The sequence below is a fragment of the Microtus pennsylvanicus genome, chromosome 11 (genome assembly GCF_037038515.1).
Source record: "Microtus pennsylvanicus isolate mMicPen1 chromosome 11, mMicPen1.hap1, whole genome shotgun sequence".
NCBI lineage: Eukaryota > Metazoa > Chordata > Mammalia > Rodentia > Cricetidae > Microtus > Microtus pennsylvanicus.
In genome coordinates this window covers 45,293,684-45,319,042 of record NC_134589.1, presented here as the reverse complement: position 1 = coordinate 45,319,042, position 25,359 = coordinate 45,293,684, and the positions used below count along the sequence as shown (strand labels likewise).

The window sequence follows — 25,359 nt, the reverse complement described above, 5'->3', positions numbered from 1 at the left end:
CATAGGCGTGCGCACACACACACACGTATTAAAAAACTTAAAAACAAAATTATTCTTAAAATGTGTGCAAATGAGTAACCTTTTTAGAAGGCAATTTATAAACTGCATCTGGTAATTTCATTTAGAAATGTATTTTTTTGATATAATGAGAATAATTTTGAAATCATGAGAATAATCATGAGTCCTTGCAGAGCTATGCAAGGACTCTAGGCAGCATTAATTCCACTACCACTTACGGAAGCCTGCTTTGTGCCAGGCTGTTTAAAGGGGTGAGGGGCCACTCAAAGAACTCAAAGGGTCAGATCCTGTACTGTAAAGTTCTATCCAGAAGGGGTTTTTATTACTGGAAACCAGGGAGCAGTCTACACAGACACCTATGAGGGAGGATGAGACAGCATTTGCATGCTCCAGTGGCCCCTACCATTTCATTAAAGATAAATGCTAACTTTAAGCACGACATGGGTCCTGTCTACCTTTCTGGTTTCATTTTGCTACTCCTGCCTTGCCTATGGCATTTGCAGTTTCAGAGTCTTTGTCTCTCAGGACCTTCACACTCCATACGTCCTCCCTCTAAAATGCCCCTGCTCATCCTCCTGACCAGACTCCCATTTCCGTGCCCTTCCAACTCCTCTCTTGGCATCTGCTTCTTCTTCTCTCCCACTTAACACAAAACGGCAGTGAAACCCTGGCTTGCCTGCTTGCTTTCTGCTTTCCATCAGTCTGAGTCTCCTGAGAGACAGACGCCTGTCTTCACTATGCCATGACCCGTGGAAGTGCCTGCTATGGGAAGTGTCTAGTGAAGTGCGCTTGAAGCTCAGGGAGACCCTGAACTTCTGAGTCTCCTCTTCCACTCCCAAAGATGGGGATTTCAATTCAAGTGTGCACCACCACGCCCAGTTTATGTGGAGCGAGGGATGAAAGCCAGGGCTGCACACACGCTAGGCAAGGCCTGGACCAACTGTGTTGCATCCCTAGCCACCCTACCCCCTCACCCTGGAACTAATCACTTCTCCAGGAATCTCTGCTTCTCCTAAAGGAACAGGGCATTCAGACATCTCATAGGTGACTAAGAATGCATACGCTTTTATAATCAGTAAGATGATTTTCATTAAATTAAAAAATGGCTATACAAGTCATCAAAATGTTCTTTGATTTATTCATACTTCTAAAATACCTAAGAATCTGTTCTAGAAAAACAATATAAAACTTGTAAGATGCTATATTCAGAAGGATGATTTTGTAAGATTATTTAAAGCAGCAAACTTTAAAGCAGTATAAATAAATACCAGGGCTATTATTAAATATCTACTAATCCTTTAATGGAATATTATATAACTATAAGTAATAATAATAAAAATAGTTTAGTAACAGGAGAATGCTAAGACACTAACACTAACAAGAGGATGTACAAGTGAACTAAGTTAACTGCATACAAAACTATGTTTATAAAATAACTCAAGCTGCCGGTTTGGTGTGTGTGCTTATGAAGACATTTTATTACGTATTTTAAGCAAAGTGCTTAAGAAGAAAGTGAGACAGACACAGCTGAGAATGTGGGCCAGGTTCTAAAGGAGTCCTAAGTGCCGTGTTTTGTTTTATGCTACTTTGGTCACTTTACTTTTAAGATTCTGTATTCAAAGTCTGGCATGGTAGCACATGCCTTTAATCCCAGCACTGGGAAGCAAAGGCAGATGGGTCTCTCTGAGTTCTAGACCAGCCTGGTCTACACACTGAGACCTTGTCTCAATCACAGAGACATTATATGTCTTTCTCACACACTTTAAATGCCTATGTTCGGCATGAGGGGTGTGTGGGTGTGTGTGTGTGTGTGTGTGTGTGTGTGTGTGTGTGTTCGTGCGTGTGCATGCATGTACTTCTGGCTCCAAGGCCAAAGTGGTCCTCAAGTATGTCTATGTGACCATGCCCCAAAGCAGAGCGTGCTACTACATCCTTGGTCTTGGCATCTGAGCCAAGTTTTCTGACTCTCAAGGAAGCCGCTGGACACTTCCTGCGTTCACACCCTGGCACATAGGGGTCCAAGCTGTCATGTCTGAACTGTCCCTTGTGACTGACTTCTTAAATGCTTAGGAAATAAGTGTCAACATCAGGAAGAGCAAGGCTCTCTCTCCATGGTCACTTTCTTGCTCTTAGCCTCAGGGGGACCCCTGGACAAATGGGGGAAAAAGAGCCTCCAATCCTATGGCGGGCTGAGTGGCCAGTTGCTCCTCCTCCTGCAAGCTGGTAAACAGCCTCCAGCGGCTCCAGCAGAGGCCCCACCCTTTCTGCTTCACAGGCTACATCTCAAACAGTGGTTGTTACGGTGGACAGAGAACACTAGAAAATGTCAGGAGACACATAAAATCCTGAAGGACTTTGCTTATTAACAGGCTAAGAATGGAGCCACTGGGAAACTCACCCACCAAAGGAGTTTATTGCTCTCTTCTCATTATGGACACTGCACTACTGACCTACTTTTAAGAGGTCCTGCCTGGCTGGTGGCTTACATAACTTGAGGGTGTGGGCTGGCCATACTTCTCCTGCTAGATGGCTGCCGGGGCATCTCTGACTACATGGTGAGTGTCTTCCTGTGAGGCCAACCGGCCTGCTGCAGGTCAACTCAGTGGAGCTTAGTGGCGCTCTCAGCCCGCTCCAGGTCCAGCTGAGAGCTCCAGGAAGGCAGCCTGCTCAGCTGGGGGCTCACCTGCTGGGTGGTGGCCAGACAGTACTCGGCTGTGCTGAGGATGCTGCAGATGAGGCAGAGCTCCTCCAGAGTGAACCTGGCCACTTCGGAGCCCTCCTTCTCTTTGAGGAGGCTGCTGATGGTCAGCCCCCCACTGCTGCTGCTGGTCCTGAGGAAAAGGACAGGAACTAGTCAGGCTGCAGCTGCTAATTTACTTCTTGAAGCTGTGTATTTTATGACAAAGAAGAAAGGGGAGGAAAGGCTGGCTACAGTACAAATGAATCAACATACAATGGGCCCCTCTGCTCCAGCCCTACCTTGACTGTCATCTGTTAGACCCTCTCACCACAGGAACAGGAAGAGACACGCCAAGAGAAAGGCGGTGGTGAGCAGTCCTCACCTGGGATGGCCCCATTCTCACCAAGGACGCTGTTCAGCCCAGTGCCTTGTTGAGATTCCGAGTGCAGCTCTCAGGGGCGGGGTGGGGGCATCTGCAGCATGAAAGCTGCTTCCCACCCATCTTTCTCAGGTGAGTGCGTACATGTGGAGCAGCTCATATGTGAACAAGCAGAGGAAGACAGCCGGACAGTACACACGTGTGTCCGTGCACACCGGCTGGGAGCAAAGGGGGACAGTGGGTGTACTCCTCTATCGTTCTGTGTCTTGTTTTGGGATACGATCTCTCATTAAACTTGGAGCTTGCCAGAGTTGGCCTGACCGGCTGCCGTTAAGGCCCTGGACTCCTAGTTTAATGCTTACAAGTGGGTGTTGTCAAATCCAGCTTTCTATGTGCATCCTGGGGATCTGAACTTGGGTCCTCATGCTTGTGAAGGAGACACTTTACCCACTCAGCCTTCTCCTCAGCCCCAATCCATCCCTATCTTTAAACATAAGACTGCACACAGCATCAGAGGCTGTGGAGATAATGGGGGGGGGGGGGCTTGTCCATCTGGAACTCAAGGCATGGACACACTGAGCAGGCTGGAGCGACACTCCTCTCTATTGAGTAATATTCTTTCTGTGTTGAGCCCATGTGCACTGTGTTCATGCATATAATAGGCCCAACTCAGTGATGCACTGTGACCTTCACTGGTGGACAGGGACACATGCCTGCTGACAGTCATGTCATTAAAGAAGATAGCAGTGCGTCAGGCCCCTGGGAGCCCAGAAGTAGTGTTTTCCTCCTCGACATTCTTAGTGGCTCAGTAAACAAGCCCAGGGTGGTTTTCCTTAAAGACTCCCATATTTAGGAATGTTAGAGTCTCGCTTTCCTGCTGAGAGTGAGGGGAAAAGGACTCACTTAGGCAGATTGCCAGAGAGGATTTTCCAGGCGTATTCTCGGAGGTACTTCTGGAATATGGTAGTCAGGGCGATCATGGGCTCGCCTGTGCTGAGCTGTGAGCACTGCACCATGCACTTCTTGTAGTAGACAAAGAGGTCAGCACAGCTGGGGAGTACAGCACCCCCTTCGTCAGTGTTCGGTTTCGGTGGACCCTGGGCTTTGAAGTCTGTCACAAACCGGTCTATCAGCTCGCTGAGGTTTCTGGAAGAGGAGAAATGCTGTTTCACATGGAGAGATCAGGCAGGGGTGCTGTCTGCAGTGGACATAAGCACTTCCCACAAGTGCTACCCACACTTACAAGTGGGTGCATTTTATCCATGTCGCTACTCACCTCCCTGCTTAAAAAAATGGCAGCAATAACGTCTGACATTTGTTCCAAGGCATCTCATCAGCATGTCTGACCCCAGGTCCCCTGAGAGACAGAGCACTCCTGCTCCTCCAGAAGGTGAGAAAATCGACACCTGACACTGTCCACCCCAGAATGCTGAGCACCAGCGGCCCTTTCCCACACGACAGCCCTAAACACTAACTATGGTGACCACTTCCTAAACACTGTGGTGGCCCAGCAGTCATGGCTGTGCTGTATAATCATGTCATGTTAATATCAAATAATCAAGTTTCCAACAGTAACCTTAGGAGGCACCAATTTTATATTCCCCCTTCTCTAAAAGCCAGGTGCAGAAAAGTTAAGCACCTTGTCCAGGACAAGCATGGGAACCAGGATGCAAACCCCAGCAGCCTGGACCCAAGCGTCATGCTTTTCACCAGCCTCTACAAAGGTTCTGATGGCAGCAAAGAAGTGGACATTGCCTGCCATGATGGTTGGAAGTCCCAGAATCCTTGAGTCCAAACAAGTCCTTCCTTCCTAGCGTGTTTCTGTTAAATATCTTCTCACAATAGCAAGAAAAGTGAGAAGAAAAGCATGGTCTAACTCAGAGCTCGTTTTTAGTCTTTTGAGAAAGAATCCTTCCTATGTGAGAAACTTAGCATTTATCGGGCTGTTTCATAGAACTTATTTATTTTTTTTTTAAATGTTATTTCTTTTCATACTTTACACGATTATTGATATAAAGGCTAATACTTCATATGTTTATCATATAGAGAGAAACCTTGATAATCTCATAAATTCTAATAACTTTAGTGAGTTTGTGAACCTAAATGTGTCCAAGGACAAATGCCTGAATAAAGAGATGCTGTTTAAAGACCAAATGCCTTCCTTAAGAAGAACGGGTTTTTTCTTATAACTTTCAGAATCAGAGATGCAAAAATATCTTGGAATAAGAGTGGCTGGGAACAGCTCTAGGCCTGGTCATGGTGGTGATGGCGGCTCTGGTCTGTCTCCACTTTCCCAGGCAAACATCCCTCAATTTGCCCCAGTCACCCTGAGTCACCGGGAACTGGATTCTAGCAGGGCCATAACCACTGTCCTCTGCACAGCTGTGCTGTGTGGACAATGGGAGGCCCCATTCTTGACATGCAGCACCTTGTTAACTTGCTGGCTAAGGCTATAAGAATCCAGCTGTGTTTTAAAACTATATTTATACAATAAGAAGAAAAAGGCAAGAACCACACACAGCATTGATTAGCAGGGGTAGGAAACAATTGACATTTACTCCAATGCTTTTGTTAGTCGAAGTTTATGACATCCAGATGTGGCTGCTTCACCCAGGCGAGGTCTCTGCCTATGGAAAGAAGGGCCTCTTTTGTTGACCTTGGGAAGTGTCCTGGCCACCTCCCCCACTCCGCACAAACTCTTCTTGCCCTACTTTCCCATGGACCTTCACAACTCTCTGCAGGGCAGGCCTCTGTGCCAGCCAGGTGCCTAGGCCAGTCACTCTGTGGCCCCTTTTCTTGGCCTTTACCTGTTATCTCCTGGCCAAAGCACCTTCCTCTTGATTCCTAGTCCCAGGCTTCACTGCACAACTCAAACTAATACCTGCTCCCTCAACTGGAACTGTCATCACCAGCCACTCACTGCTACATGATTTGTTTTTGGTTTGTCCACCTATTTTGAGATGGGGTCTTCTCTATAGCCCAGGCTGTCTTTGAACTTATGACTTTCTTTTTGTATTAGCCTCCTGAGTGTTGGATTATAGTGTATGCTATACAACTGGATCTTACTATTTTTTTTCCAGGTAGAGTTGAAACTTGTGAACATCTTGCCTCAGTCTCCCCAGGGCTGGAATGACATGTATGTGTGACTTGAGTTAACACTTCATCATGGTGTGTGATGTGCTGGGGACAGTACTCCAGGCACCTGGTGTAGAGACAGCTACTGCATTATAGCAGGAAGGCCTCATCCTCTGTGTCCACTACTGGGTTTCCCTTTGGGGGTGTATTTGTTCATGCGCCCTCAGCCTTCTGTGCAGGCTGGTGTGTCAGGCCAACCTTCATGTCAGTACTCAATGCATGCTTACTTGATCATCCTCCGCTTCTGTTCCTAGAGATGGGAATAAAATGGGGAAGAAGCAGAGATGGACAGGGGCTGGGGCAGTGGAGGAGGGGGTAAAATGTGGGTAAGAATGCACTAGAGTCTGCTGAGGAGTCTAGTCTGCACACAGATGCTGCCGACTGTGGCAGGTGGGACTCTGCAGTCATGTACTGTAACTGCTCATCGTCCCTTAGCACCATAACTATCCACACCCACTTCCTATTTCAGAGTCAACCTGATAGTAAGATCACAGTTGATTATGACCATACAGCATGGAGAAATTGTTCACAAAAAACCCTCTAAAGCTCTACCAAGTCACTTTTGACATTGTTCTCCATGCAGACAAGAAAGGAGCCTGATGAGGACGCTTCCCTGTGCTCTCTTCTCCATCCTCTGCATCACGTGCACCCGTGCTATGTAAGACACGAGATAGTGAGCTTCGTAGAGGAGGAGTAGACGGTGCCCCAGCAGGAACCTGTGGGGTCACTGCCCAACCAAATTCTAACCACACACTCACTGTATGCAAGGCTCGAGGGCTGTAAGAGTAAGATACAAGTAAATTTAACTTCAAAAAGGTTATCACTGCTTCCAGACATTTTGGCAAGATCTTCGTGCAGAATTAATGGAGAAACGGATTTGTTGCACAATGATTTATACACTTGGAACCACAAGGGAATCTTTTTTTAACTCCAAAGTAAGTACAATCAAGTAAGAGTTTACAAATGATCAAGTTCTGATCAGGAGGCTGTGGAGAACTGAGAATCCTTGAATGCTTAGAATATTCACATTTCAAGCCAGTGAGAAAATGCTGTCAGAGCAGGCTGCAGAGAAAGTCTGCTGCAGAGAAAGACTGCAGCAGGTTCAGGGAGAGAACAAGAGTACGCAGTCAGAGGTGAGACACAGAACCAGAAGGACTGGGAGGTCATTCTCAGCTACACAAGGTGAGGCCAGCCTGGGCTACATGAGAGTCTCCCCAGAAGCCATAAACAAAGGAATACAGACAACACGTGAGGGAGAAGATGTGAAGGAGAGAAAGAACTTGGCTGAGGGTAGAGATGCAAAGAAAAATGTCTAACCTTGAGTGTGGCAGCAACATTCCTCTGAATTCTCACTGCAATCCCCTCAGAGATTTATCTTTTTTTGAGATTTTATTCATTTTATGTGAATGAGTGCCTGCATATATGTCTGTGCAGCATGTGCATGCAGTACCTGAAAAGGCCAGAAGAGGGTGCTGGACCCCCTGGGATTATCATTATAGATGTAAGCCCCCATGTGAGTGTAGCCAATACATAACTGCTGAGCCAACTCTCCAGCCCTTGTATCTATAATGCTGCACAACACACACTTTTTGTCCTCTTTTCATTTTGGTCTTTTTCTCCTTATAAAATGTGTTATAAATACAATCTCATTTATTCCTCCCAAAAGCTTTAAATCGGAGATGTTATTATCATTGTTTTAAAGGTGAAGAAAACAAGGTTAGTGCCTTTGCCAAAGGTCATAGATTTATTGGTGCTGACTTGAATCCTGGTGTTCCACTACCTCACACTTTGACCTCTGGTCCCTGGAGCGCTAAACATCTAGATACATGCCATACTGCTATTCCTGACTCCCTAGCTGAGAGAAGCATCATGGATATGTGTTTCTTCTTGCCTCTTCTCTGCAGCTTGAGCTTGGTCCCCAAGAACTGGGTGAGCATTTGAGGCTTCACGTGCCACACTGTTGGAAGTTCTGCTGATTAAGTTAAAAACGCACGAGGAGTAAAACATATTGCAGGGTGGCGTCAGTGTGGAAAGGATTAAGCCAATAGAGGAGAAACAATCATTCATGGCAGACTGGGCTTAGCATGGTACTGCTGATGGATCTGCAGTGAGCATCAGAAATAGGAAGTCAGACTGGAAAGCAACGTAGCAGTAGCACTGGGGGGAGGTGGCCCAGGAGCCCCACAGATTCAGCACATGTGCTCTCAGGGCTGCACCCACTAACAAGCACCCTTTCACTTCTCTTGGCCTGGGGCTATGGACTTGGCTCTGGGGTGAGCAGTGGGCTTGGAAGGAAACTGAGAAATGGGCCATACATGAAGAAATGGAGGACGCTAGTAAATGTAGCAAGGATGCCAGGAGCCAAGCATATTTTCACTATTGTGTTATTGAAGCAGCCATCAGCATGGGAGCTCCTGTGGGGTTAGGTTAGAATGGAGCTGTTGGCATGAACACAGGCTTTAGTGTACAGTGGTGTGTGGATGCATAAATGTTCATGCAGACACACGTTTCCTAGTTGTCTCGGATGAGTGCCTGCGAGCAATGGCACCAGCAGCACTCAGCTCAGTCATTCTAGAGTTTGGTGTCTGCAGTAGCTCCACACAGAGGAAATGGGGAGCCTGGCTGCAAGCATTAACCCTAGGGCTGGACTTGGAACACAAGATAAGCCTGGTGCATTTTACTGTGCCAGAAAGAAAGGGGCATGCTCAGGAAATGATAGTGGCACATAAAAAGATGAAGGGCCAGCTCAAGAGGCTCACACTGGTCCTATCACAAGTAACCTGAGCATTAAAACAACAAATCCTAGAGAGAAAAAGGGCCATAGTGGGAAAACTGGCAGGAGCCAAGTAAGGCCTGGACACTGGTAATCGCAGTGTATCAACTTTTAACTTCCAGACTTTGTTGTTTAGGTTTTGAGACAGGACTTTGCCATGTAGCCCAGGCTGCCTGGAACTTATGATCCTCCTGTCTCAGCACCTGAGTGATGAATCATAAGAACCTGCCATCATACACATCACATGCTAGTTTTGATAACTTTGCTATGTAAGACATTAATATTAAAGAGCGTGTAGGGTATGAAATATGGGAAATCTACATAATCTTTTTAAAGGTATAAATTAATTCTAATATAAAGAAAAATGGGTGGGAGATAATCCACTGAATAAAATCAAAATTTGTGGCCATGTTTATATATTCTCTCTCTCTCCGCCCTCACACACACACACACATAAAATTTATGACATGTATAAAATTTATATATATAAAATATAAAATTTATGACATATAAAATCAGGATAAAAGCGTTTGCCTGCATGGTGGCATACTCCTTATGCTCTTTTTATCCCAGCACTCGGAAGACAAGAGGCAGAGGCCAGGGAGGCCCTGCCTTAGGGAAGAAAAAAAAAAGTAAAACCTTTTTATTTAAAGTAGAATACCAGCTGAGAGGTGAAGGCGCACACCTTTAATCCCAGCACTTAGGAAGGTTGGCAGGCTTCACCTCAGCCAACAGAGTCTCACCAGCCCCTGACTGACACGGAGAAGGATATAGCAGCACTGATTTTGTTGTTTGGGGACATGGTCACATCACAGCTCAGGCTGGCTCTGAACTTGAAACTGTCCTACCTCCACCACCTAAGTGACGGATTATAATGTGTGCTATTACGCTAGCTCATAACGTAGGTTTCAGAAAGACAATACACTAATCGATAGGGTGTGTGTATTTCCAGTAGTCAGAGAGCTGAGGTGGGAGGATTGCTTGCTTGATCCCAGTTGCAGCCTGGGCAACATAGAAACTGTTTCAAAAGAGGGCATGTGGGGGGCAACATCAGGCAAATGGAAACTGGTGGCATCTCACAAGGCATCTGAAACATCCCATCAACCCTTTAGGTCAGAAAGACTAAGAGAAAATAAGGAAGCAGGATTAAAGGAGACTCCAGAGAGCACAGCTAATTGTGCAATTATTGGGTCCTGGACCAGAAAAAGGATCAATCTTACTTTCTGATTTTGATAATTATGTTTACATTATGATGTCCATGGGCTTGGGGAAGGTTACTGGAAAATTTTTGTGTTTTTTAAAGCTTTTTTGACAGCCAAAATTACCTCACAATGAAAAGCCAAATTATAATTGAAAGTATATACTTCAGGGACTAGACTTTCTTACAATGTCTGGGTGCCTGACACTCAGTGCTCAAAAGCTTAGCACCCAGATGGGGGTGGCGGTGAGAGGTGTTCAGATCCACATGGAGGCTTATACAGCAAGCTCAAGCAGCTTAGATTGATGAGGAAAACATGCCAGTGTAGTGGCATATAACTTTAGTCTCAGCAGTTGGGAGGCAGAGGCAGGCATATCTCTATGAGTTAGTCAAGGCTACATATCTTATCTCAAAGGAACAAGTTATAGGCAAAATAAACAGTTACAAGCAGAAGATACAATATCCTTAATGAGCTCTGTTCTTGTGTAGGACCCAACAGACCAGAGGCTAGAAACACAAACAGAAAACAGCAGAATGCTTGTCACTCACTTGTCCTGGGACTCAATGTACACGTAGAGATGAGGCTCAAAACACTTGGAAACAATACCATGAAATGGATTGTCTGGGGCTTTCGGCTTCTTTGGCTGGAAAGAGAGGAGGAAAAAATATGAATGAACATAAACCCCGTGTTTGGGAAACCTCTGCAAGATTTTAAGCAATTTCAAAGAAAACATCAGAGTTCATTCCTAGCTCATAGGAGCAGTGGACATAGGGCTGCATCATGCCATGACCATCCAGGGAGCCAGCACAGCTCTTGTCCAGATCTCTGACTTGCTGTGAGTGCCGGAAGATTTTCTGCTACTCTGATATTACATGCATCTTTGATTTGGAAGCTCATCATCATGATGTTCTTAAATATTAAGTCCGGGCTGAATTTTGTATTGGTAGTCTCTGCTTGTTGCTATTCACCTTCATGCTAGACACTTTCTCATCTTTCCTTCATGGTGGTGTTCCTGCTACTACTACACAGCCCAGGAAAGCAAGGTGCTGAGCTCCTTTACCAGCAACTCCAAGGCACATGGTCAGACGGGCTCCTCCTGCAGAGCTCCCTGGACTTTGGACTTCCATTAACGAATAACTTAAGAGAAGAGAGGAGCGGGAGGCCAAGGAGGGGTTGCCACCTTGTTCTCTACCTTCTAGCCTCACCATTTACAATGCTGTGGCTTGGGGGCATCTTGTCTAGAAAAGCACGGCTGGAGACTATGGTGGGGATGCTGATACTTGAAAACCACTGGCGAACAGGTTACTAGGCAGCAGATGATTAAAAGCTATATTTTCTTCCCAATTTATTTCCAAGTATCTAAAAAATAAGAATCTCCCTGTTACTTTCTACTCCTTAAAAAAATGTTACTCTGTCTACTGTCAAATGTCAGCAAAAGGACTCTGAGCCAAAGACATGAAGTTCAAATTTAACATAAGCCATGCCTGCAACATCCTTGCTGATCAGAACTCTTAGGCCCTTTCCTCCTTTCTGCAGAGATCAAACCCAAGGTGCCGCACACCAGCCAGCGCTCTCCACCGCCACACTCCATTAACTGGCTTAATGAGGGACGACACTGCACAGCAGCCTGAGCGGGCACTGTGCTGTGCTCCTGCTATCTCAGCACTCCAGAGCACCAGAGCTAGAGTCTCAGTTCAGCCTGGGCTCCGTAACTAGATATCATTCCAGAGAGGGGGGAGGGGCTAGAGATATGACTCCATTGGTATATTAAAAAAAAAAAACAAAAACAAAGCCGGGTGCTGGTGGCACACGCCTTTATTCCCAGTACTCGGGAGGCAAAGGCAGGTGGATCTCTGAGTTCGAGGCCAGCCTGGTCCACAAGAACCCACAGAGCCCACACAGTGGAAGAAGAGAACCAACTGTCACAAGCTGTCCTCGGACCTCCAGACAAGCATCAAGGTGTGTGCTCCCCTCCCTCCACTCTAAATAAGTAAAACAGAATAAAAAATATTAAGACTAAAAATAACTGCCAAATACTGGAAAAGCTGCCACCCAGTGACACACAAAAATACATCCACCTTCTTTTTAGCATCTGGTCCCTTACAAACCACTGTAACGGGTTAAAATCGTCTTTTAGCTGATGTAGTTGCTTTAATCCCAGGCGAATCTCTGTGAGTTCAAGGCTATCCTGGTCTACAGAGCAAGCTCTCAGCCAGTCAGGGCTACACAGAGAGAGTTCATCTCAAAAACAAAAAATAAAACCCCCAAACATTTAAAAATGAGTAATTTTCTACAAAAATTAAATGTTGTTGGGTGTGATGGCTCATGCCTTTAATCCCAGCATTTGGGAGGCAGATGCAGGGGGATATCTATTGAGTTCTGGGCTAGCCAAGGCTACAGAAAGAAAAAAAAGAAGAGAGAAAAAAGTCAACTTTACATATATCCTATAATTTCATCTTTCTTTCACCTTCCATGAGTTTCATGTTTTAAAATGAGGTCAGATTTCTAGGAACTGCCCTTCTGGTTTTGTTCTCTAAGACAGTCTCACTGTTTTCCAGAAGTCCTCTACTCCCAAGTACTGAAGTTACAGGATCATGCCACCACACCTGCTCAAAATTCTGGCCCTTCTTTAGGCAAACCCACACCAGGTGCCTATGTATCTTGTCGTCTGGAAACTAAACCACTGCCAATGCTGGGCCCTGGGCGGGACGATGAGAGGGCCTCTGGGAAAACAGGGGGTTTTATCCAGTCCATAGCTGCTCCCCTCAGAACACGGGTGCCAGGCGCTGTTCTGGCTTCCACTAGTTTAACACAGACGACCCGCCACGAAGAACGAAGGCTGTGGGGATTCTCACCCCTTTGTTCTATGTGTGTTCACCTGTGTGTGGGGGTGTGTTCACCTGTGGGGGGGCATATTCACCTACGTGTGGGGTGTGTTCACCTGTGTGTGGGGGTGTGTTTACTTGTGTGGGGTGTGTTCACCTGTGTGGGGTGTGTTCACCTGCGTGTGGGGGTGTGTTCACCTGCATGTGGGGTGTGTTCACCTGTGGGGGGGCATATTCACCTACGTGTGGGGTGTGTTCACCTGTGTGTGGGGGTGTGTTTACTTGTGTGGGGTGTGTTCACCTGTGTGGGGTGTGTTCACCTGCGTGTGGGGGTGTGTTCACCTGCGTGTGGGGGTGTGTTCACCTGTGGGGGGGCATGTTCACCTGTGTGGGGGTGTGTTCACCTGCGTGTGGGGGCATGTTCACCTGTGTGGGGGTGTGTTCACCTGTGTGTGGGGGTGGCAGAGCTTGATTTCAGATGTCTTCCTCTATTGCTCTCCACTTCACTTTCTTTCTGAGAGAGAGTCACCTCTCACTGAACCTTGAGTTTGTCATTTCAGCTAGAATGGGTGGCCAGTAAGGCCTCTGGATCCACTGTCTTTGCTCCCCCAGTGCTGAAGTTAAAGGTGTGTACACCAATCTCGCTTTTATATGGGTGCTGGGGATCTGAACTCAGGTCTTTGTTCTTGTACAACAAGAATTTTACATGCTGGGCCATCTCTCCAGACCCCATTCTATCTGTTTATTTAATATATTCTTTTTGATAAGGTGATTTATTAATACAGAAAAATGTGATTCAATCTGTCTTTGTAGGACTAGATAACCTGACTGTAGATTGGGAAATCATGGCTATTACCACCAGGTACCTGTTCAGTGATTTAAACAAAATCATGAGTATTACCCCTTTCTCTGTGTGTGTTGGGGAGGTACATGCTCATGCAGATGTGCTGCACGGGGTGGGGAGAGGTGTGGAGAGGAGTTTAACCTAGGGAGTCATCCTCTGGTGCCTTCCATGTTTTGGTCAGGACTTTGTCAAGCAGGCTAGGCTGGGCGGCCAGTGGGTAGCAGGGGTCTGTCTCAGTCTTGTCTCACATGACTGGGATTATAGGCGCATCCCACCACTCCCAGCTTTTGACATGGATTCTGGAGAGCCATACTCAGGGCCTCACACTTACAGAGGCGAGAGTTTTACTTACCAGGATACCTCCCCAACCCGTACTGTTCATCTTGTGCTTTGTTTGGCTTATAATTATCATAAATACATGGCAAGTTTACGGACGTCGGAGGACAACTCTGTGGAGTCAGTTCTCTCCTTCCATCTACAACATACCCTCAGAACTCCAGACCTTAGCACAACTGCCACCATGATGGAAGTTCCATTCAGGCCATAACTTAGCACACCGACACCACCACCAGCCAACAAAAACAAAGGCCTAACCCATCAAAGCCCATAGTTATGGGAAAGTCTCTAAATGTTCTATCCTTGCTTTTTGGCTTTTGTAGTTCTGTTTCTCGATAATTGTTCTTGTTAACTGAAATGTGTCAAGCAAGGATGTGGATTTTTGTTTTGTTTGTTTGTTTATTTGTTTGTGCTTAGAAGCTCACCTCGAGAAAGACTCAGGGCTATACTAGGACCCCTAACACCCAAAGCAGTTATCGGGTGACTAGTAAAGACGTAATATTGGCTTAAACCCTTGTCTGAGCAGTCTTTTCTGATGGATCCCCCGCAACACATCTTTATACAGGTTCTGGGGATTGAACTCAATTTTCCATGCTTGCACAGAAGCACCCTTACTCAGTGAGCCATCTTATTGGCTCATTTTGCTTGGTTTGAGACAGGGCGTTGCCACGTATATACCAGCCTAGTCTTGAACTCTGTATCTCAGGCTGGCCTTGAACCATAATCCTCAACTTCTTTAGTGTTAGGTTTACAAGTCATCAAGCCTGATCTTCACAGGGGCTATGCATGGCAAGGCCCCACCGAACGCATAGAAAGTTTCATTACTAGATAGGCAGGTGTCCCAACTCCACCTTAGGTGACTGGTCTACCTCTGTCTTGTCTGTCATTAGTCTTGCCACCACAGTTCCTAGTTCCTGTTGATGCATTTTTATCAGGAGCGGAAGCAAGATGGAGATAACAGGAGAGACTGGCCAGGTTTCTTTCTTTCACTTCTTGTTCACAGGGATGCCCATGCCCACAGCTCCTCTACAGATGTGCTCGTGTGTAACGAGTAGGTGCTGGAATTTCAGCTCACACTGGTGTCTCCCTTTGCCCCAGGCAGCTCCCCAAAGAGCTGCTCTGTAGCTTAAAGAACTCACTAAGTCATTTAGCAGTAGCATTCAGGCTGGACTGCTGAGTGTGTGAATTCTGTCCAAACGCTGCAGATGTTTAAGCTATTTCCTCCCGAGTTTGATGGAATAATAAAAGGTTACTGTTGTCACAGTAAGGAGGTCTGCAGCTGGCCCCATTTCCTTTTATTACTATCCAATGTAAACAGATTAAATCTAACTGCTCGGATCACTAGAAGGGTACATTTTTAAACCAGAAATTCCTGATTTCTTCTCTCTCCTCCTGTGCCCTCAGTCCCTTGCTTTTTTAATCGCTGGGACTATCTTGGCAACTAAGCACTCATGTCTTCCTCAAGAAGTGAACACTGCTTTTCAAGTTCACACTCCTTTCCCAGTGGCTAGGCACAAACAGCAACAGTGGGGAGCAAGGGATGACCTTGACCTTGGAGGTCAACTGCGTATTTGGCTGTAGCTAGAGATGGTTAGAGTAGCCCAGGGCAACAGGTAGGGCCCCCCACCCAACACACATACACTTGGGCTCGCTCCCTACTAATGCTGTGGAGTCTCTTCTCTGCACTCCAAGAGAGCCTGTTCTTCTGGTACAAGACCCCAGAAGACAACTGGCTGAGATCTGAGACTCCAGCTACTCAGTCAACGGTGAGAGTGACATGTGGGGGCATAAGTCACTGTGTGAGTGTTAACTACTACTAAAGAACAGCCTTGATGTATGGGGGCATCATCTAAATCAGAGATTTTTTTATTAGTTTTTTTTTTTTAATACACGTAAAACTTCGGGTTTAAAACAAGCTTGATCTGGAAAGTCCATGTATAAAGTGACTCAGAATGTTGCTGCTCTGGCTAAGACACCTTGGACCTTTTCTCTCCTAACTCCCCACGTCTGATGTGCCATCAAAGAAAACAGCGTCATGATGTAGACAGCAGGGAACTGAGAACCTAAACCTATGTGAGACCACGTGGCTCTGAGTAGCAGATACAGGTCCAGCATTTTCCTCACCACAGAGTTCTGTTTTACACCTGCCTGTCCAGATCAGTGTCCACGGTCCTTAGGGCCAGCAGGTCTTGGTCTTACCACAATCACTTCAGGCTTTCACAAAGAGGAAAAGCTCCAAGACAAAAGCAAGATCATATTTTACGTAGCAAAACTGTGCAAAGGTTTGAAGGGACTCTGCTAATTCAGTGCAGTGACACTCAGAGGTGACCAGCCACCATAGAGCACCTGAGTGCTCCAACTGCATGCTTCTAATCATGACGAAGGCATGGGGAGACTGCAGGGGCCCATGCAAGGCATGACTACAAGGCATGATTCTGCTGGGCAGACGGCCCAGAGAAAGGGAATTTACAGGGAAAATGAGGTCCCTCCAGCCCGAGTCCTTGCTCCCACACTGAGAACTGCTCTGGGGTGAGAAGCAGTATTCCCCCTTTCTGTGCTGCTCAGTGATTCAGTGGCTGTAAGTCAGTTACAGCGAGCCTCACTTTCCTGGACAGACTCACAGCAACCCTTCAGTTCTGCCCATTTACTTTTGCCTATAAACTTAATTTCTATGGCCTCCACTTTTTAATAAGACATGAAGTGTGTGCATGTTAGGGGTCGATGTGGGCTAGGTAAGGAATTCCAGCTTGTATCTGCTAGACCTGGCCCCTCCACTTCCAAATTCACAGCCTGGAGCAAGCTGTTGGGCTTCTCAGAGCTGTACTTTGATCACCTGTAGAACCAGAGGGAGCCACTGTGAAAGTGAAATGAAAGACAGCGAGTAGAGTTTGAAATTATAAAGTGCCTCAAATGTGAGGTATCTGTGTTATTACAATTACTTATTCAAGGGAACAGACACTTTTTTATGGCCCTTAGGAATTCTGCTGTCTGACTCCTGCCAGAATTCACACAACCTCGCCACACTAGGAACACAGCTCTAGCAGCAGCACAGTGTGTGGCTGGGGGCTTCCTCAGGCTGGTGTCCCAGCCACCTCCCTCTGGCTGGTGTCTGGAGAGAAACAATGCCACCAAATAATCCTCCAGCAGCCACATGCAGAAAATTAAAAAGGAGCACTAATCCAGAAAGGAAATGGCTGACTTTCCTTTCAACCTCTCTTGACATAAAATAGCAATGAAACAAAAACACCATTCTGCAGGAAGAAAGGAGAGGAAGTTTCGAGCTAGACAGAAAGTGCTGAAGGAAATTAAAGTATTGGTGTGCTCTGAAAAGAACTCTCCAAAGATGCTGCTGGTTACCCTGATGTTTCCAAGGCCTCTCCAGTGGTTTCCATGTTGGCTTGCCGTGTGGAGGCCTCTCCCAGCCCATGACACTGCTAACCCCACAGTGTCTCACATCATCATGGTGTTGGATGAGAGGAAGGAAAGCTTCCTGACAGACCCAGATGCTGAACAAGGAAGAACTGTACTGGGCAGCTCTGCCACGTGGGCTGCGGGGGGGTTGGGGGGGTGTGGGGGTGGTGCTCAATACTGAGGGAAGGTTCTTCTGCAACAGATCAGGGGCAGGCAAATTGCTCTTTGTTATCTGGCCAGGCCCTCATGCCAGGTCTTCTGTAAAGCCCACCACCACTGTGATCTCTAAGTGTGGTCCCTAGCTCGCTTCCAGAAAGGTGCATGAGTAGTTACACACTATGACATAAGCAGACTGAATCGGTTACACACTACAACACAAGCAATCTGAGCTGGTTACACACTATGACACAAGCAATCTGAGCTGGTTACACACTATGACACAAGCAATCTGAGTTGGTTACACACTACAACACAAGCAGGCTGAGTCAGTTACACACTACAACACAAGCAATCTGAGTTGGTTACACACTATGACACAAGCAATCTGAGTTGGTTACACACTATGACACAAGCAATCTGAGTTGGTTACACACTATGACACAAGCAATCTGAGTTGGTTACACACTATGACACAAGCAATCTGAGTTGGTTACACACTATGACACAAGCAATCTGAGTTGGTTACACACTACGACACAAGCAATATGAGTAGTTACACACTATGACACAAGCAGGCTGAGTCAGTTACACACTACAACACAAGCAGACTGAGTTGGTTACACACTATGAAACAAGCAGACTCACTTGCTCTAATTCTCCTTTCTCCAGCGCCAGCTCCTCCATCTCTGGTGTTGTCTCCTCTTCCAGGAAGGGATTGGTAGATGGCGGTGGGGACTCCAGCTTTTTCTATTAAGAAACAAAAAAGAGGTTATTGTCTGAGCATGAGCCTTGCCAACGACCTACTTTATCCAACTCTTCCTAACAGCTGGATCATTGGATCTGCCCTTATAACAAGAACAGAGGCATAGGGGCCACATTCTCATCTGCCTGTCTTCATAATCCTCTTGTACTTTTTTTTTGTTTTGTTTTTCTTTTTTGAGACAGGGTTTCTCTGTGTAGCCCTAGCTGTCCTAGAACTAGCTCTGTAGACCAGGCTAGCCTCGAACTCACAGAGATCGCCTGCCTCTGCCTCCCGAGTGCTGGGATTAAAAGTGTGTGCCACCACTGCCTAATTTCCTCTTGCATTTTCTAGAACCTGCACTGCCCACCCTATGCCAATTCTTTCTTTTAAAGACAGGTCTGTCTATGTAGCCCTGACTGTCCTAGAACTCACTATGTAGACCAGGTGCCCTACTCCAGTTCTTAGCTGGCTAGAACTCTCGCTCATCCTTTAGTCTTCACTTGAGAGGTCTCCTTTGGGAAGTCTTCCTCATCTGCCAAGTTTGGGCAATGTGTATAAGCTTTATGGGTACATATGAAGCTGGGCGTAAGTTGCCTGTGCTGTAACCCTAATGTTATAAGGTAGAGACAGGTAGATCACGGGAGCTTGCTGGCTAGTCAGGATGATAGTAACCCTTTCTTAAGGGAATACGGCTTAGAAAGAATTCCAACATCCTCCTCTGGCCTCCACATGTAAGTACACACATGGGCAGACTCACGAGAAGGGGGAGTGGGAGAGGGGAGAGGAGGAGATGGGGAGAGTGGGAGAGGAGGAGAGGGGGAGAGACTGTGGTGGCTAGAATCATGTAGCTGCTGGTCTCCATGTGTCTTTGGTGCCTTTCATGTAATAGGTGCTCAATAAATATGGATGAATCCAAATGCCAGATGAGTTTGAATTCAAGAACCACAGAGCTAACCTCACATGTTCTAGATTAAAGCCAGAAATCCATTCCCAAGTCAAGTCCCATTATAATGATCACAACAGAAAGTTCCTTGAGAACAACTATTCCTCATCTCTGGAATGAGATAACTGTTTCAAAATACATCAATGAGGGAGTCACAGGCTCTGGGAAAGCTGGGGGCAGGAGATTGGGTTTTAGCTCCAACTCTGCCGTGATGGTCAAACCATCTAGCATCTCTGAGTCACAGGAGCTGCATCTCTGAGTGATGCTACAGTCACAAGACTGCTTCAAGGATCAAATGTAATCAATGTGCGAAAACCAAGCAGAAGCACAAGTACAGGCTCACCGACGATGCTAACTCCATCGCAGTGCAGAGCCCACACAAGTCTTGGGAACATTTTAGGATTTCTGAACCAAAGGAGTCTTTTATGCTTAGGTGCTGAGAGTTTCAGCAGAAAGGAAGTCAAACAGCAAGCAGGACAAAAGGAGACAAGAGGCTAAGTGGAAAGGAAGTTTCCAAATGTATTTGTGATATTTTAGCATCTACCAGTAGCGCAAGCTGATGTAATTGCTGAAACCAGGAGAATGGCCACAGTTGGATGATTATGGGAATGGCTGCCAAGTGCCCACATCATTCAAAGGTATTACAAAAAAAACCAAAAGTGAACTACAACAAAAAACCAAAACCCCTGAGGTATCTGCTATCAACTTTAAGATAATTCTGTTTACTCACATTTAAAATACTAAATTCTTATTCAAAATACTCAGGTGCTGTTTTGTAGTCAGACAATGGCTTCTGTACATGAAGAAAGCATGATGGTGACTGTATTAGCATTCATAATTAATATTAAGTCTCTAAGTGGTTATTTGGGAATGGCTGCCAGAACACAGAAAAACTCTGCCTATTTTAATTTGGATTTTTTTTTTAACTGGGTTTCACTATGTTTCTCAGACTAGCTGTGAACTCTTGGACTCAAATGATCTTCCTTAGCCTCTCAAGTATCTGGGACTAATACAAAAAATATTTTTTTTATAATCACAAATACCTTTCCCCCCAAAACATAATATTCTTATTAATTATTTGGGAATTTCATACAATGTATGCCATCACACTCACTCCCATTCCTCCCAGATCCACCCTCCCATCCTTGTGCCTCAACCTCTTAAAGAGGTGGCCAGGCCTTAAACTTGCCATCTTCCTGCCTCTGCCTTCTCAACACTGGGACCACAGGTGTACATAGCGCGTACTTCGCTGGAAAGAAAGCAGCAGGGGCACAAGACTGAAAGTCTTCTGAAACCGGTTTCTTCCCAACATCACCCAGACAGCCTGGCCCACTGACTCTCTGGGATCTCTCCAAGAAACGGGAGCAGTGGGCTGTCAGCTTACAAGTGTGAAAGGCACAGCAGAATGCTTCCTTCTTCCCAGCCCCGGCACTGCGCACTAATTACCCAGCTGAAAAATGCTGTTGTACTAAGCCCAAGAGCGGGTGCCGAGGGCCATGCTGCTTCTCCTATTCATCTGCTATGGTGAGAACAAGTCTTTGCCAACAGCAACCGCTGGCGCAGGATAGCTTCTGGGTGACAGCCTGCTGTCAGCCATCCGGGTCGCACTTCTCCTTCCTGCTCGGCAGCTGCTGCGGACCACAGAGAACTGCTAGTCTGGATTGGACTTTAAATAACTGGAGTGACATATCCTATAAACTCTGCGGAGCTAGATGAAATGAAGTATTTGCCAAGAAGGGAAAGGATTTTCAATTTTAAAAGAATCCATTCTTTTGGCGATGATGACAGTGTATCTCAAGTCCACATGGGAAGCTAAAGTTCTTCATATAGCAACTTAATTGCCTCTGATTGGCTCACATGGGATTCCCAGCACCTTCAAAACAGAAGGGGCCACACACGGGCCAGCCAAGCTGTCTCATTTACTGTGAGAAGAGTGTGGCTTCAGCCAGGTGTGTTTCCGCATCTGGGCCTGCGCACACACAAATCCCCTTTGGAGGCCCTGGCTGGACACGTTACATTATCAAAGAAAGAACACTGAAACTTAAGGCCATTTCCCCCTTCCCTGAAGAAGAAAGCCTTCAGCTATGAGATGAAAGCCCCACATTCTCCAGTTCTCATTCCATAAACACTTTGCACCAGGTCAGTTCCTGATTGGTACTTTAAGAGGCAGCCTGTGGGCCTTAGCTGATAATCAAGATTGCAGGCAGGGCTGCTCACACCTGGTGTTTACTATCCTCCACCACTCTTGCTGCCACATGTTCGTACCTCACATTAATGCTATTACAGGTTTCTTTCTCCTGATAAACCGTAAACACCTGTCTGATACAACTTCTCAACTTTTTCTTAGCCTCTGCACAGAACACACTTGAGGATTTTCTTGTCCAACACTTCTTCACAAATGTTTTCCACACACAGGTTTTTGTTTTCTGTACAGAAAATGTGTATACTGTGTGTGTGTGTGTGTGTTCATAAGGAAAAACATACTGGAAAGCTCCAGGTAAGAAGAAAAAGAACTTTAAAAATATTCTCTACTAACCTCCAACATGTAGCTAATAGCTGTGGGTGAAGGTGCACACATGTAATTAATCCCAGCACTTGGGAGACAAGCAGAAGATTGAGTGTTTAAGGTCAGCTTCTGCTACACAGTGAGTTTGAAAAAGGTGAAAGATTTTATATATGCACTGAAGAAAGTTTGAGGCCAAGTCTGGGTTACATAAGTCCCTGTTTTGAACAACAACAACAACAACAACAAAAACTAACAAAATACCAAGCAGGTATTACTTGGGGGGTTGGGTGGTGGGGAGGTAAGAGGCTATTTATCTGAGATAAAACTATTTAAAGTACAGAATAATTCATATAGCATAAAATTCAACATTTATAAGTGAGCTGCAATCCAGCAATATTCATGCATTATTTATTCATAGTAACTAAAAAATAGAATAAAACCAAATGTCCAGCAGATGAAGAGATAACAAATATTTATAACCCACACTCAAATTACTCAGGCATAAAAAGATCAAAGTACTGATGCACGGTAGAGCACAGGTGAGCCTTTAAAATACCACAAGTGAAGTAGAGCAGACATAAAAGGCCACTCACTGTGTGTTTATGGAATGAGAAATGTCCAGAATAAACAGATCCCTAAAGACAAAAAGGAGATTAACATTTTCTCCCAGAGCTGAGGGATGGAGGTAACTGGAAGTGATTGGTAAAAGAGTTTTCTTTCTTTTCTTTTTTCTTCCTTTCTCTTTCTCCTCCTTCACCTCTTTTCTCTTTCTTCCTTCCTTTCTTTCTTCTTTCTTTTCCTTCCTTTTTCTCTTTTTTCTCCCTTCTGTACTTTCTTTCTTTCTTATTTTTTTCTTCCGTTCCCTCCTCCTTCCTTTCTTTCTTATTATGTATAGAGTGTTCTGCCTGCATGTCACTTGCAGGCCAGAAAAGTGAACCAGATCTCATTACAGATGGTTGTGAGCCACCATGTGGTTACTGGGAACTGAACTCAGGACCCCTGGGAGAACAGACAGTGCTCTTAACCTCTGAGCCAGGGTGATGAAATGTCTTGGAACTTCACAGTGGGAATGATGGAGTAACCTTGTGAATGCACTAAATTGCACACTTGAAAAGGTGAGGGCTTTACAATTTTGTTATAAGGACACCCCAGGGGCAGAATTTATCATACAATGTAATTTGGGAAAGCCCAGGCATTGGCAGCGGTCTTTTCTCCAGTGACTAGAATGTCAGACTCTCTTCAGACATGACCTGCAGTCAATTACTGATGTGAGATGACCCTCTGGATGCTGTGAATATGTTTTATTATCATTGGTTAATAAAGAAGCTGCTTTGGCATATGGCAAGGCAGAATAGAGCTGGGTGGGAAAGCCGAACTGAAAGAAGGCAGAGTTCAGGGAGACATCAGCGGCCACCAGAGAAGCAAGATGTGAGGTAACACCACAGTCACACAGCAATACACAGATTAATAGAAAACGGGTTAACTTAAGATTTAAAAGCTAGTTAGTAATAAGCCTGAGCCATTAGCCAAGCAATTATAATAATATTAAGCCTCTGAATAATTATTTCCTAAGTGGCTGTGGGGCCCAGCTGGCAGGAGAGAAACTGGTCCAGTGGGACTGGATGGGACAGAGAAAAAAAACCTTTAGTTACAAAATACAAAATGCATAAGCAACACACAGTCCTCACTTTTGATGGGAAAATGGAGCCCTTCTTTTGTGTTTCTTCATTCTTACCTATCATTTCCAAATTTTCTATATTGACTAAGTATTATTTTCTCCTTAGAAATAGGCACAGACACACAGTCTCATTCTGAGACTCCTGGAGGCAGGATCGCCCTTTCAGACTGAGGTTGAGAGAACAGAAGATGAGAGCTAGACCAGAGAGAAAGGTTGCTGTGAACACTTGGCTTGCCTGCCCAGAGAGCAAGGAGGAAATGAGAGGCTGTGGCTTCAGCCTTGGTTAAGAAAACTAAGATTGGCCAGGCGGTGGTGGTGCACACCTTTAATCCCAGCACTCGGGAGGCAGAGGCAGGCGGATCTCTGGGAGTTCGAGGCCAGCCTGGTCTACAAGAGCTAGTTCCAGGACAGGCACCAAAGCTACAGAGAAACCCTGTCTCGAAAAACCCCAAAAAAAAAAAGAAAACTAAGGTTGGGACCTGAGCCAGTGACCTCCACAGGAGCAGGTACAGGGAGAAAATGCCAAGGGAGAGACCACCGAGGGAGCAGACTCAAGCCAGAATACATCAGAAACATCATCCACCATGATCAAGTCGGCTTCATCCCAGAGATGCAGGGATGGTTCAACATACAAAAAAAAATCTGTCTATGTAATCCACCATATAAACAAACTGAAAAACAAACAAACAAACATACGATCATCTCACTAGATATTGAAAAAGCCTTTGGCAAAATACAACACCCCTTCATGATAAAAGTCTTGGAGAGAGCAGGGATACAAGGAACATACCTACACATAATAAAGGCAATATACAGCAAGCCAACAGCCAACATCAAACTAAATGGAGAGAAACTCACAGCGATTCCACTGAAATCAGGAACAAGACAAGGTTGTCCACTCTCTCCACATCTATTCAATATAGTTCTTGAGGTCATATGTAGAGCAATAAAGCAACAAATGTAGAACAAGGGGATACAAATCAGAAAAGAAGTCAAACTCTCACTGCTGCTGATATGATAGTTTATATAAGTGACCCCAAAAAATTCTACCAAGGAACTTCTACAACTCATAAATACCTTCAGGGATGTAGCAGGATACAAGATTAACTAAAAAAAAAAAATCAGTAGCCCTCCTTTACAAAGATGATAAATGGGTTGAGAAAGAAATCAGAGAAACATCATCCTTCACAATAGCCACAAGTAGCATAAAATACCTAGGAGTAACTCTAACCAAACAAGTAGAAGACCTGTATGACAAGAACTTTAAATCTTTGAAGAAAGAAATTGAAGAAATCACCAAAAAATGGAAAGACCCATGTTCTTGGGTAGGTAGAATTAACATCGTAAAAATGGCAATTTTACCAAAAGTAATCTACAGATTCAATGCAATGCCCATCAAAATCCCAGCAAAATTATTCACAGACCTTGAGAGAATGGTATTCAACTTCATATGGAAAAGCAAAAAACCCAGGATAGCCAAAACAACCCTGTACAATAAAGGATCTTCTGAGATATCACAGTCCCTGACTTCAAACTCTACTTCAGAGAGAGCTACAGTACTGAAAACAGCCTGGTATTGGCATAAAAACAGACAGGAGGACCAATGGAGCCAAATCGAAGACCCCAGATATCAATATGTATACCTACAAACACCTGATTTTTGACAAAGAAGCAAAAAATATAAAATGGAAAAAAGAAAGCATATTCAACAAATGGTGCTGGCATAACTGG

General features: G+C 45.3%; 1 protein-coding gene across 3 annotated transcripts in view; it reads right to left on the bottom strand.

Annotated features, from left to right (window-relative positions):
• The window catches only part of Vps53 (VPS53 subunit of GARP complex), a 132,916-nt gene that overhangs the window by 37,106 nt on the left and 70,451 nt on the right, over window positions 1–25,359 (bottom strand). For all 3 annotated transcript variants that reach the window (XR_012912333.1, XM_075991613.1, XM_075991614.1), the window contains 4 exons: window positions 18,405–18,506; window positions 10,733–10,827; window positions 3,981–4,223; window positions 2,702–2,849 (listed from right to left, as the gene is read on the bottom strand). Coding sequence is in view for 2 of the 3 variants with exons in the window: in XM_075991613.1 (XP_075847728.1) it covers window positions 2,702–2,849; window positions 3,981–4,223; window positions 10,733–10,827; window positions 18,405–18,506 (588 nt within the window). In the remaining variant the exon portion in view is untranslated. The remainder of the gene's footprint in view (window positions 1–2,701; window positions 2,850–3,980; window positions 4,224–10,732; window positions 10,828–18,404; window positions 18,507–25,359) is intronic.